General features: G+C 32.8%; 1 protein-coding gene across 10 annotated transcripts in view; it reads right to left on the bottom strand.

Annotated features, from left to right (window-relative positions):
• Window positions 1-6,795: 6,795 nt before the first annotated feature.
• LOC120426262 (protein NDRG3) overlaps window positions 6,796-12,671 on the bottom strand; it is a 166,569-nt gene continuing 160,693 nt past the window's right edge. For 8 of the 10 annotated variants that reach the window (XM_052708907.1, XM_052708904.1, XM_052708899.1 and 5 more), the window contains one exon: window positions 6,796-12,293. In XM_052708907.1, coding sequence (XP_052564867.1) covers window positions 12,013-12,293 — 281 coding nt within the window. In that variant the 3' untranslated portion in view covers window positions 6,796-12,012. Of the gene's footprint in view, window positions 12,415-12,671 lie in introns of all 10 variants that reach the window. The other 2 variants (XM_052708903.1, XM_052708909.1) reach the window with 2 other exon arrangements.

The raw sequence follows: 12,671 nt of genomic DNA, 5'->3' as shown, positions 1-12,671 counted from the left end.
TCGACAATCTTATCGCCGATAATGGACTCGTTTTTTAAATCTTTCTAGAATTGACTGAATACAACCATATCATGTTAAATATTCAATGCTTTCTCTAAGATTTTCTTCATAAATATGTAATTTTCAAAATTGTTCACAAAATACCGTATTTTTTAAAAAATACTCAAATTTTCAAAAAAAATGTTAAATTTTAGATTTTACAGTGGACTCTCTCGTTGTCGATATTAAAGGGACCGTCGAGAAAGGGAGGTATCAAATCATTCTACTTGAAGGGACTGAAAAATATATTGACAGCTCGAGCAATATTGATACCGAAAAGATCGACAGCCAGAGAGTCAACTGTAACAAAAAAAAAACTCTAATGAAGGGAAGACGCATACAAAATTTCGTTTCGTTTGATACATTTTGATATACTTTGAAAATTTGAGTATTTTTGAAAAAATACGGTATTTAAAAAAAAACTATAAAAAAGTGAAAAAGCATACACAATTAAACTATGTTTGATACCCATATTGCAAATTATGAAATCTGAGTACTTTCGAAAAAGTGCGATATTTTGTGAACAATTTTGATTATTTCATAAACATAAACTTTGAAAAATATTTGCAACGGTCTAAATAGGTGATAAAATTATAAATTGTGGAAAATAAGCATTCGGACTCTTTTTCGCCCTGATTATAATAAATCGTCATCTTGTCAGAATTCTTATGAAGTCGTATGCACAAGTGAGATATTTTTCTGGTAACTTTTTGTTCCGAAGAATTTCTTTCAAACATTAAAACACCGCACCCATCTGATGTTTACTTTTTATTGTTATCATTTATTGTTGATGTCTGTAACAGAATGCAAATCGAGAACCAATAGATGTTTATTTATATTTCGCGCGTGTTTGTTAGTATGTGGTTGTAAGTGAGACCGTGTGTGTGTTTGTGGTTTCCTTGTGTGATTTTTTTGTTGCTCTTTAAAGTGACATTTCGGGCATTTGCGCTGCTTCCATCGCAGATTAGTTTTTCTATAATGTGTTGTTTGCCTGTGTTATCCCAGGTTGTGTTGTTTTCTTCTATTTTTATTTTATTCAATACAATTTATTATCATAAAAAGTTCATATGTTGTTCTTAATCATTGCATGGTTTTGTTTCTCATTTTGCTTCGTTTGCGTTTTTATACCCATATTTTTGTTTTTATTTTTCGTTTCAGTTGATGTTTTGGGCTGATGTTGAGACGATGCTTACTTCTCTTCTTACTTTGTCAAGCATGTGTGTGTGTGTGCGTTTCTGCAGCAACCGATATAGTGTGTAAAAAAGTAGCAGATTTTTCTTTCGCGCTTTTTTTGTAAGCATATTTTGCTCGCTTGCATTCTCTTCTCTCTTTCTCGCTTGTTGTTTTGGGAAAAAGCAGTCGAATTTTCTTAACAAATAACTAGTGTTTTTTTTGTTTTTGTATATATAATACTCCTATCGCGTTAGATAAAAAGAGACTTTAATCCAGCGTCAACTGAGAATCAACGGGTTTACAAAAAATCTGATCAACAAAATTCGCAGCAAACTTTTTTGTTGTTGTTTTGGTTCCGCTCGCCGTGCTCGTGCTTCGATTTCTTGTAGTTTCTTGTTTTTTTTACTCGTTTTAAATATATTTCTTAATGATCAGGCACTCAAGTGAGAAATAAACTGTCATTTTTACCCATTTCATTGATTTTGTTTTTTTTTGGTTGCGTCAGTGTCGTTTGCGTCGTGTGAGTGAGTGTGTTGTCATCATTTTGCTTGCAAGTGAACTCTTTTTTCCTAACAACTTGGTTTCGGGCTGCAACTCTGTACCTTTTTATCACTTTTGGTGTACAAGCTTGCATCCAACTTTTGACCGGTTGTCGAATTGTCTTCGAGGCTGATTTTTGTTTGATTTCTTGTTGTTTTTTACAATTATTTATTTTTTCTCTGGGGCAAGAACAAATGCTAAAACATTAAAACTTTCTTCTGGACTAGAGTGTAGAAAAATTAGCAAAAATGTTTTCTTTTCTTTTCATTGGCTAAGCAGCAGTCTAAGCAAAACAAGATTTATCTGGTTCACTATTCTTACTCGATCTCCGATAACTTTGTATAAGCTAATTAGCCACTGCTGCACTGATAATCTTTTTTTGCTCTAAGTTTTCGGTTATTTTGTTTTCCATTTAACGTGTGTGTTTTAGTTGCATGAAACTCGTCTAGTTACTTGGTTGGTTGTTTGTTTTTTTTTTTAGTTGAATTTTGATCAAGAAAGAGCTACCTGAAGCCTAGTTCGGTTGGTTATCTACGGTTATACAGATTAGCCTTTTTGCTGCAATTTATTCCGCGCTGCCCTACACTGACTGGGGGTCGATCCCTGAAGATACCGGAAGTGATGCCAGAGCTTTAAAATGGAAACTCTGGCAGCACTTCCCGGGATCGTCGAGATCGTTTTGGTTTCATTTCAGCGAATAACGTTGAACTTTCTACTTGAGATTTAGGAGGGGAACCTTGGGTAACAACTTCAACACGCTCGTCCTCATATAAATATGATTTTCATTGTGAGAGTTTCACATTATAAACATGCTACGGAGTCTCTAAGGTTGCTTCACTATGCTTTTAGTTTATTTCAGAGTTTGATTTTCAGTTGATGCCCCATTTTAATCCTCTTTAATTTCTGCGTCTCAACTTAGCAGCCGTTACACACACACTGATAATGAACACTACAAAGTTTTGTTTGTTCTGTTTATTTGTTAATCTTAGCCTCTGGATCCAGCATTTTATTGCAGCAAAAAAAAATGTTTTATGATTTTCCTGTTTTTTTTTTTTGAAATCTTATCCAAAGACAAGAAAATCACGAAATATATTTTTATTTCAAACCTGAAAATGTGATGAACTTCACAGCAAATCAAAAAGAACAAATCAGCTGCATGTGACATGGATGTCAAGTACATTTTGCATCAAGTTAAGGAATTTCATATAATATTACACGCAAAAGCATGTACACATTAATAACAAATCATGGAAATATTACAACTGGGAATAATTACAACTTTTACGCCAGAAAAAAAATGTGTAATTTTACTTATAAAAATCTGTAAATTTACTTTTATTCAGTGTAATTTTACGTTTTCAATTTAAAATTAAGGTAATTTACATCATAAAAGAGGTAACTTTAAACTTTCCAATTCAAAACCTTCCAAATTTACACATTTTTTTACCAAGTACACAGTAGAAAAGTCATGGTAATATTACATCTTATTTGTAAGAAATCGTGAGTAATTTTCCATCTAAAAAGTTTAAATTAACAACTTTTTCTACAATAGAGGTAAAATTACATCATAAAACATGTAATTTTGAACCTTCCCATTTTACACCTTCCAAATTTACACATTTTTTTTGCTGCGTAGCCCATCAGTATGCAAAGCCTACTTGACCAAAATATCAAGTTCCCAAAATTGTGAACAAGCGTTCAAGGGTTTCCAGGAAAGACTCAGACTGGCAAGTAATTAATAATTACTTTGATTTTTAGCTGGTAATTAGGTAATTCTTTAATTACTTAGTAATTCATGGTAATCAGAGTAATTTAAAGTAATTAATTGGTAATTGTACTGTACTTCTTCAACGAGACTATTTACTTTTTATATATCATCTATTATAACAGTATTTTTTTAATTTCAAATAAGAGTGAAACACAAAGATTAAAAAAGACTGGCTTTATGTCGAAGGCCTTATTCGCCATAGTTCTCTCCTAAAACTCTCCTAAAATTTATTTTTATCATGTTGTTTATCGAAGCTGACTAACAACAAAAGGCAACGCCATGATATATTACCCAGTGACAAATGTTTTGTGAATCCGAAATCTATTCATTTTTATTAAGTAATTATAAAAATATGTTTTTTTTTTGCCAGAGCTACATTAGAATTGATTAATTTTTTATGCTTTTCCTTCTGATAGGCAGTCAAAATTATTTGAAGTTTATGTGGATCAAATATTTAAAAAATCAAAATCTACTTAATTATCATTGATAAAAACAAAGATTTCAATTTAAAAATCATAAAAATAAAAATATGTATTTTATATTTTTTCATAATCTGCAGACATTGACAGTCCTGTAATATCTCTCTTTTAAGAGCTAAGCTATTTTCCCGAAAAATTTCCAAATATTTCTGAGACAAATGTTTCAATGTTAAAAATCAAACTCAGCGAAATCAAAATCGACTAATATTCAGATGCAGAAATTAATTCCAATGTAAATGTCACATTTCACATTATCCGTTATTTTCAGTAACGGATTTTTTTTTATTTGCTTGAGAAAAAAAACATGCAAAGTAATGTCAAACCAATGTTTGAATTTTTTTTAAAACTTAACGTTATTTTATAGAATTTCACAATTTTCATGAAGAGCCGCTGCTGTTTGGCTCGAAAAATCAGGGGGCCTTTTTCAAACAACTTCTATATTTTAAGGGCATTTGGCTTGCAATATACTGAAAACAATTTCAAATTATTAATTAATTATATTAAAATTCATATATTGAAGTAAAGCAGTTCAGTATTTTTTCGTCGGTACGGTTGATTGAAACGTGAAACATAACGGAATTTCGAATCAGATTATGACCAGGTTAAATTGGCCATAAAGCAAATATTATTGTTCACATCAATTGAGCAACTTATTTTTTACCTGAAAATGGTATAATTAAATACTAATGTCAATTTTATTATAGAATAAAACAATTCCAAATTTCAAACCAATTAATTCGCCGTAGAACATCACTCAAAGTTCCAGCGCCCTCTAGTGCGGGGCATTTTTGCCGTTTGATCGCCTATAGCTATTTCCAACAAAAATTATACGCGAAATTCACAATATCCAGATTGGTACAAAAAAAAAACAAACAGCATAATTTTTGAAAGAGCTATCGAATGGACTTTTTATAAATAATTTAGTTTAGAACCGTAGAAATAAATACTTAAATTTAAATTAAATGTTTTTTATTGTAGTGAAAAGTAATTAAGTAATTTATGTAATTAATCATTTTGGACCAGTAATTTGAGTAATTAATTGGCAGACTGGCAAGTAATAAACGCTTCTGGAAACCCTTGCAAGCGTTCATGAAATCGGGAACCAAAAACAAACCACACAGTAAAAATTGTGTCAATTTGGAAGGTGTAAAATTTGTAGTTGTAAAATTACCTCTTCTATGATGTAATATTACCTTAATTGAAAAAAGACTAAAAAAGTTATTAAAACTCTACAAAGGAAAAGGTATAAATTTACTCGACACGGAAATTAATTATGATTTGTTGCAAATTTACATCAAATAGCATTAAAAATTAAATGATTAAAAATGTGCAAAAGTGTTACATCACAGTTGAAGTAACAATCAGAATTTTGTGTGTGTATAAAAGTGGTGAATTAACATATTTTTTGAGGTAAAATTACACATTTTTTCTGACATAAAAAGAAGAAAGAGGAAAAATGTTTTTTTTTCAGATATTTCTTCAACATGGCTGAAGCATCCACACATCAGTTACTTTACTGAAATAGTTCACATAAAAAATCGAATAAAATTGTCACTGGAATGGGTTGATGTTGAAATTATCCATTTCAAAGGATGAATTTCATTCAAAATTGGTTGCATTTTCCTTTGTTTAAAAACGGCCTACAGTTAAGGGAGATTTATATTGAAATTGATCAATTTAAAAAGAATTAGTTCAGTTTAAAAAGAACAAAACATATTTACATAAAAAAAACAAGTTGAATTGATAAAAAATAATAAACTTTGAGCTTTGAAATATTTTTTTTTTTGTAATTTAAATAAATTTAGCTTGTGATAAAATTACACTTTTTGCAGTTATGTTTTGTAAAATATTAACAAATATTTGGGAATTTGTCTGTTAGAACCTCGAAAACATCTTCTATTTCTATAAATATGTCAAAATCGTATCTTAACAAAAATGAGTTCTGGATATTTTAATGTGTACTCATTTTATTTAAATTGATTTTTTTGTTATTTGCTTAGACTGTTCGATTCAGTTTCAATTCAATTTTGAAATATTAAATTTATGGATAATTCTGGAAAAAATCTTCTTCAACATTTTTTTATTGTAATAAATCGACATTGAGATGAAAGTTAGTTTATTTTTAATTTTATTTGACATCAAATACATATTTGGAATATTTTTTTCGCGATTTTTCAAATTTCTCTAATACTGTCATCAGAAGTGACATTGGGTCTGGGAGATGAGATTGGGTCATACAAATTTCTGCAATTTGTATGACTCAATCTCACCCCCCAGACCCAATGTCACCCCTGATGACGGTCCTAAATAAATAAATAGTGATGTTACAAAGGATGAACCTTTGTAACAATTCCTACACTGCTAAAAATGGCTTGAAATTAAAAACCAAATCTTAATTGTTTAAAATATGTCTGCAAAATATCAAGGTTCCGTTGTGTATTTAAGAACAAAAATTAAATTAATCATTTTAATTAAAAGGACTTAATATTAGTAAATATTATTAACAGAAGTATATATTATCAACAGAATTCCCCGATATTTTAATTAAATGTGGTAAATTTAAATCTTGAAATTTAAAAAAAGAAATTTTGAAATTAAAAAAATTAAGAAGTTAAAACATAGTTACAGAAATAACACTTGTTCAACAAGTTCATCACATTTTCTCATCCTTTCAGCTTTCCTGTACCGTTTCCTTATCCTGTTCAGTTTTTTTTATTATTATTATTTGTTAATCTAACTTTAGGTTTTTTTGTTTGTTTCGAAAGCCAATCAAGCGTTCGCTCTATATTGTAAGTATCATCTCTAGTCAATTTTAATATATATTTAACTTACCCAACACTAACTAGTCAACAACTTTTTTGTGGTTCCACTGTTCCAGATCTTATCTGTCAGTTTTTTTTTTTCGTTCTTTGTTTGTCGTGTTTTCGCTGAATCCTGCCGATCGATTCCCTTCCATACTGTTCACACACTTTACAATTTGATTTGAATGCAAATTACTCGTGTTTTTAGTTTGTTTTCGTGTTTGTTTGCAGAAACCTATTAAGCCGCTCGCTTGCTTTACTTAGATTTTATTGCGTTTTTCTTACAACTTAAGTTTAGGGTTAATCAAGCTTAACAACACAGGCAAAAGTTGGTATTTTTTCATTCTTTAAAACTAAGCTAGTCGAGTGTACAACAAGTTGCTATTGATTTTCGATTAGATTTACGCACACATTGTTTCCGGTTTCTGGTCGTCATGCTTGTTTTATGGCAGTTTAGTCAGATACACAAAAGTTGGTTTCACTAAGAGGGGAGGGGGGGAGGGGGCTCGCAACAATCGATAATTGAAACAGTTTTACTTCACTAACGCGAACTTTTTTCTTTTTTCGTGAATCACATAGTGTCACTCCTCAAAACAACAGGTGCTAATCGTTACTGGTAAGTTAATCGTTACGTGAGAATTAGTTGTAAGAGGGTGTGAGAGTGTGTGTTTGATTAAAGGTAGTTGATTTAATTGAACTGTTTAAACAATCTGTCTCCTCATCCCGCAAACGATTTTGTCGGCCTTTAACTAGTGTTGGTGTGTGGTAGTGAGTGTTTGTGTCAGTGGAGGTTGGTAGTGCTCTTTTCCCGCGCACGCGATCGTTCTTAAGCAATTTGCATTTAAATTGAATCGAAGTGCTGTTGTCTAGGTGTACTTTCTGTTTTTATTTTTTGCTTTGCTTCGAGTAGGCATTGTTCTAACTTTTTTTTGGGTTAAATAAAGTTAAACTGTTGTTGTTTATTTTTCCGTTAGTTTCTTTGTTTGTTAAGTTATTTTCGTTTTAAAGATATGCATCTTTCCTCACAGAAACAGTAACCGTCGGCGTCGAAAGCTCAAACGATGATCTCAAGTTTGACTTGAAACTTTTTTTCTCAACTTTGGAATATGTCAGCATATCAGACATGCTAGCCACTTTTCACACTTTTTAGATTCTTGCTTGATTTTTTTTGTTTTAAAGTAATGATATAAACCTTCAGTCATATTTTTCCTGCCATCAATCTTCTTTGGTTGCACTTTGCCACTTTACAAGTTTGCATACGTTCAATCTTTGGTGCTTTTTGGTTTTGCAAGAAGAGTCAATCGGCTTTTCACGCCCTTGAGTTTTCTATTTTTATGGTACAAGACATTTTAATATTGCCGTTTTTTTAACTCAAATACTTTAGTCGGAAAGTGACTGGCAAAAAAAAGTCAAACAATTAAAATTTACCACAAAATGTATGCGTGAATAAAAGTTCAATTAAAGCAGGCGAGAGAATTGTTTTCATTGATAAAACTAGACAAATTGAAGTATTTTTCTGCGTGCACTTGTTTCTGGAGAACCAAAAAATCTGCTTTTCCTCGAATTGAGCATGTCATCGTTGCAGTGGTATATTGCCGCACGTCGATTTCTGGCCAAATTGAGTTGAGAACGCCATTTTGTGCAGCTCTCAGTGCCTCACCTTTTGATCTTCACAGATCCCCAAAGTTCGATTTCAATCCTGAGATATTCAATAAAAAAAACCGAAAAATCTCCGTGCATTGTTTTCACTCTTCGTATGAAAGAAGTTTAAATTTTGTATTGCTATCTTGACACACCCTAAAAGTTGATGTAAGTGCGACAACTGGTCAAAGGGATTTCAGGTCAGAATTCGTTTGACACTAACTCTGACTCGGGACTTCGACAACCAAATTTAACCAAACTTCGGGACAATGCACAGAATGGTCAACCAAACAAAACTTGTTTGTTATTTTTTACATTGCGTGTTCTATTTTTAGTTTATTCAAGGTCAAACATTGATACGACAATGTGCAGATGTGCAAAGATTTTTGTTATTGTTGATGGCCTTATATCGTAATTTCTGTAACTTCTGTTTCCCAACAAATAAACAAGCGCAATTGTCAGTTTTGAATGCTCCAACATCCTTTTGATAGTTAGGGTAGATGTCCCTTTTTTTGGACCAACTATGCAAAGATCCACCTTATTTTTGCTTGTTCTCAAGAACAGTTAAACCAAAACATGCCATTTGCGGCTGATTTTGTAGCTTATTTTATGCTCATGACAGTGATAAATAGGTGAAAAAGTTGGACCTATTGTGGAGTATCGATTACTCAATTTAGAACCCAAAATCTAACACCGTGTGAGATAATTGATTCTACCACTAATTTTAAAATGGTAATATTTTCAAAAATTCTGCGATGTCTGTTGAATTGGGTCAAATTAATATTTCAAAAAATGTCTTAAACTCTAATAATGACATTTCAGTACCCAGCCCAGTTAAAATACATAATTTATCACAAAAATGACGAACTTCTCGTCACAGTGCCCTGATGCAAACAATGATTGAACTCGAGCTGTCAAAGCCCGGCGAAATATATTCGCTGCCATATCGAGCAGTCAGTCAAAAAAAAAAACAGTTAGAAAGAGATAGGAAATCTGATGCAAACAAACACTAAGTTGCCATGTAAACATACCTTGAATGTGTTGGTAAATTTCTGGCTTGAAAGCTGTCTACAGTACTTGTTCAGTAACTGGGCTGAGAACGTAGCTTCAGTAATCGAATGCTGCTCGCTAACTGGGCTGAACGAAAAATAACGAGCAGACCACCGGTGCATAATATTTTCCTGATAAAATATAAAAATAAAAGTTACTCAAATTTATTTACAATGCTTGCTTTTAATATTTCTTTCATTGTGACTTGAAAATAAATAAAAGTCTGAAAAAAGTGTTTTTTTATTATTGAACAAGCTTTTGACATCCATTAACCCCTCGGTCAATTCGCGATTAAAAGCTCAAAAATTCCGACAGATGGCGCAATGCATCGAAGAATGACGATTCAAATTTTCGCTGTTCGGTTACATAGGAATGCAAACTAAAAATTGAATTTACAGCTCTTAGAACAACTTTTGAGAAAAAATTCAAGTAGTACGAGTGTAAACTTTTTGCCCTCTATAAATTAACGCAATAAAAAAAATTGAAAAAAATATTTTTTTTTTGAAAAAATAATATTGTTTAAAATGATAGAGCATCAAAAGTTAACAAAGTACCAGTTCGAATTTTTGCTCAAAAGTTGTTTTGAACGCTGGAATTTAACAAATCAGAATTCGCATACATAACCTCAAAGGGCGGAAATTTCAATCGACATTCTTCGCTCTGTTCTGCTACTCAACACTAGGTGTCGCATGTGGTTTAGCTTATGAATGCCAATTCGGTTTGTTTAGTGTTTTTACTTTTGTCTGCTATTGTTATCGAGCGCTCAGTTAAAAAGCAGCCCGGTTAAACAACGCCAAGCTACCGAACAACTACTGTATTTAGCTCATTCTTTCAAAAGGTCCAATGTACACATGGCGCATTGGTTGTTCCGAAAGAGTAATCTATACATCTGGTGTTTTTTAAAGAAGGTCCAATAATCCAAATTTCCACTTTTTTATTTTTTGAGTGTTTTTGAAACCGCCTTGATCAGGGTGTATTAAAAACACCCAAATAGCAAAAAAAGAAAAATTTGGTTTATTGAAACTCCAGATATGTCATTTGACGCACCGTCTAACGGCACGGTATGACAGAAGCAAAATATAATAAATCGAAAATATCCATGGGAGATTTGAACGTAAGAACTTGCTTTTCACCCAAAATCTTGTATCGGTGAAAATGTCGATTTTCAGAAAAAATGTGTTTTCTATATAAATTCATCACGTATAAATCTTCCATGAGTGTTTTAGATTTACAATATTTGGCTTTCTTCATACCGTAACGAGTGTCGCATTTTGCGTGTACGAACAATCACTAAAAAATTTCAGAAAATGATGAAATCACAGTAATTCTAGATTAAATTTTCAAAGCAATCTATCCGTCATGGGTTTCCTATGCAGATAGGACCATTTGAAAAATTAATCTAGAGTTCTGCTGCTTGGGTCCAAAATAGGGTATTTTTTCCTATTTTACTGTTGAATGTTTCATAAACAACTATTTCAAAAAGTCTTAGTAAAAATTGTCAAATCTGATTTGATTAAATTAAATTTTCTGTATTATTGCATCTCCAAGATTTTTCATCAATCAATAATTGTAAATGAAAACGTCAAAATTTCCAAAGCTGTTGCTTAAGGGTGCACAACAACCAAGGAAGTTGATGTCTTTTTATTCCAAATTTGTCAATCTTACGGACCTAATCTTGCAAGAATTTGATTGTAAAAAAAGTCAAACTTTGTTGTAAATAACTTTGAAGACAGTAATTTGGGGGACGAAAAAACATTATAACGATAGTTCCCGTAGTTTTGAAGATACTAAAATGTCTGTAACAAAAATTTGGGTGCAAAAGCTCTGGTTGATGTGTACCGTTAAAGAAAATATTAACACAAGAACTGTTCAATTATTTCCACATGGATTTACAGTATTTTGTTTAAATAAATATTGGAGTACATTCTGAAATGAAAGTGTTTATTAAATTAAAAGTTAATAGACTCCAAAAATCATACAGTTGTGTTAATTGTTTTGAAACAAACGTAATCAAACAACTGTTTCCAATTCTTTGCCAGTCACTTTACCGTCATTCTACAGTCAAATAGGGGAAAAATAAGCAGCTTCCAGTTCCTTTTTATTGCTGCGATTTGATGAAACACAGTTCAAAGCATGCTACGAGCCACCACAACCACGTGGCTCCACCATTCGACTACAAGTAGCTCAATTTTCCTGTGCACGACGACGCGCGCTCTAGCGTCGACTAGCGTCAACATCATACTAGCGCTCACGATGAATTCGATTAGGCTGGTTGAATGTTCGTAGCTTGCCTTGAACTTTATTTTTTCAGTTAGCATGATCTCTTCTAGAATTTCCTTTCTCTTCACTCTTAAATTTGTATCGAAAATATAGCATTCAACAGCACTTTCTCTACCCGATAGCGACGGTTCGTCCACACCTCCTCGTCTTCTTCCTCGTTACATTGTTTCTTCTTCCGGCGGACAACAACACGGCCGGCGTGACCCCCGTCGTCGTCGTCCGGACCCGATATGTATCGTTTCTAGCACGCCACGTTCTCGGGCAGCGGATTCTCGGTTATCCGGATGGCGGCCCCGGTCGTCGCACTCACCGGCAGATTTCCGTTGTCCGATGTTGCTGCTCCGCTGACAACGCAACCTCCGCCTCCACCACCACCACCGCCACTTCCGGCTCCGTTTCCGTTCAGCTTGTCGAACTCTTGATTGTTGTTGACGTTGTTGTTGTTGTTGTTGTTGTTGACGTTGTTGATGTTGTAGTTAGTTGTTGTAGTATGGTTTTTAGCATGCGGTGAAAATGTTGGTGCTGCCTCGACACCATTAGTACGGTTAATAGCTGTAGCTGAATAAAGCGAGGTGCGTGTCTTTGATGGGATGATGGTTCGCAAATGAGCTAGTCGGATAATTTGTCGATTTTTATATTTTCTCTGGATTTGGTAGAAAATATACACTGATTACATTTAATTAATATGATTCCGCCGCGCGAACGCGCAGTTCGCATTCAAACTGTGAATTGAATAGATTTTTGTTTTGTTCTCTGATACAAATTTGAAAATTTTGCAATACTGTTCAGCTTTGTTTGATATTATTTGAATTGACAGTTAAGCCAGTAGCCGATAGATGGCACAACGTTCGAGCTAAAATGGAGCGCGTTAGTTTTGTTTTACAGAACCAAAAATCAAAG

Source organism: Culex pipiens, chromosome 2, assembly GCF_016801865.2.
Source record: "Culex pipiens pallens isolate TS chromosome 2, TS_CPP_V2, whole genome shotgun sequence".
NCBI classification, from domain to species: domain Eukaryota; kingdom Metazoa; phylum Arthropoda; class Insecta; order Diptera; family Culicidae; genus Culex; species Culex pipiens.
This window is presented reverse-complemented; position numbering and strand designations above follow the sequence as displayed.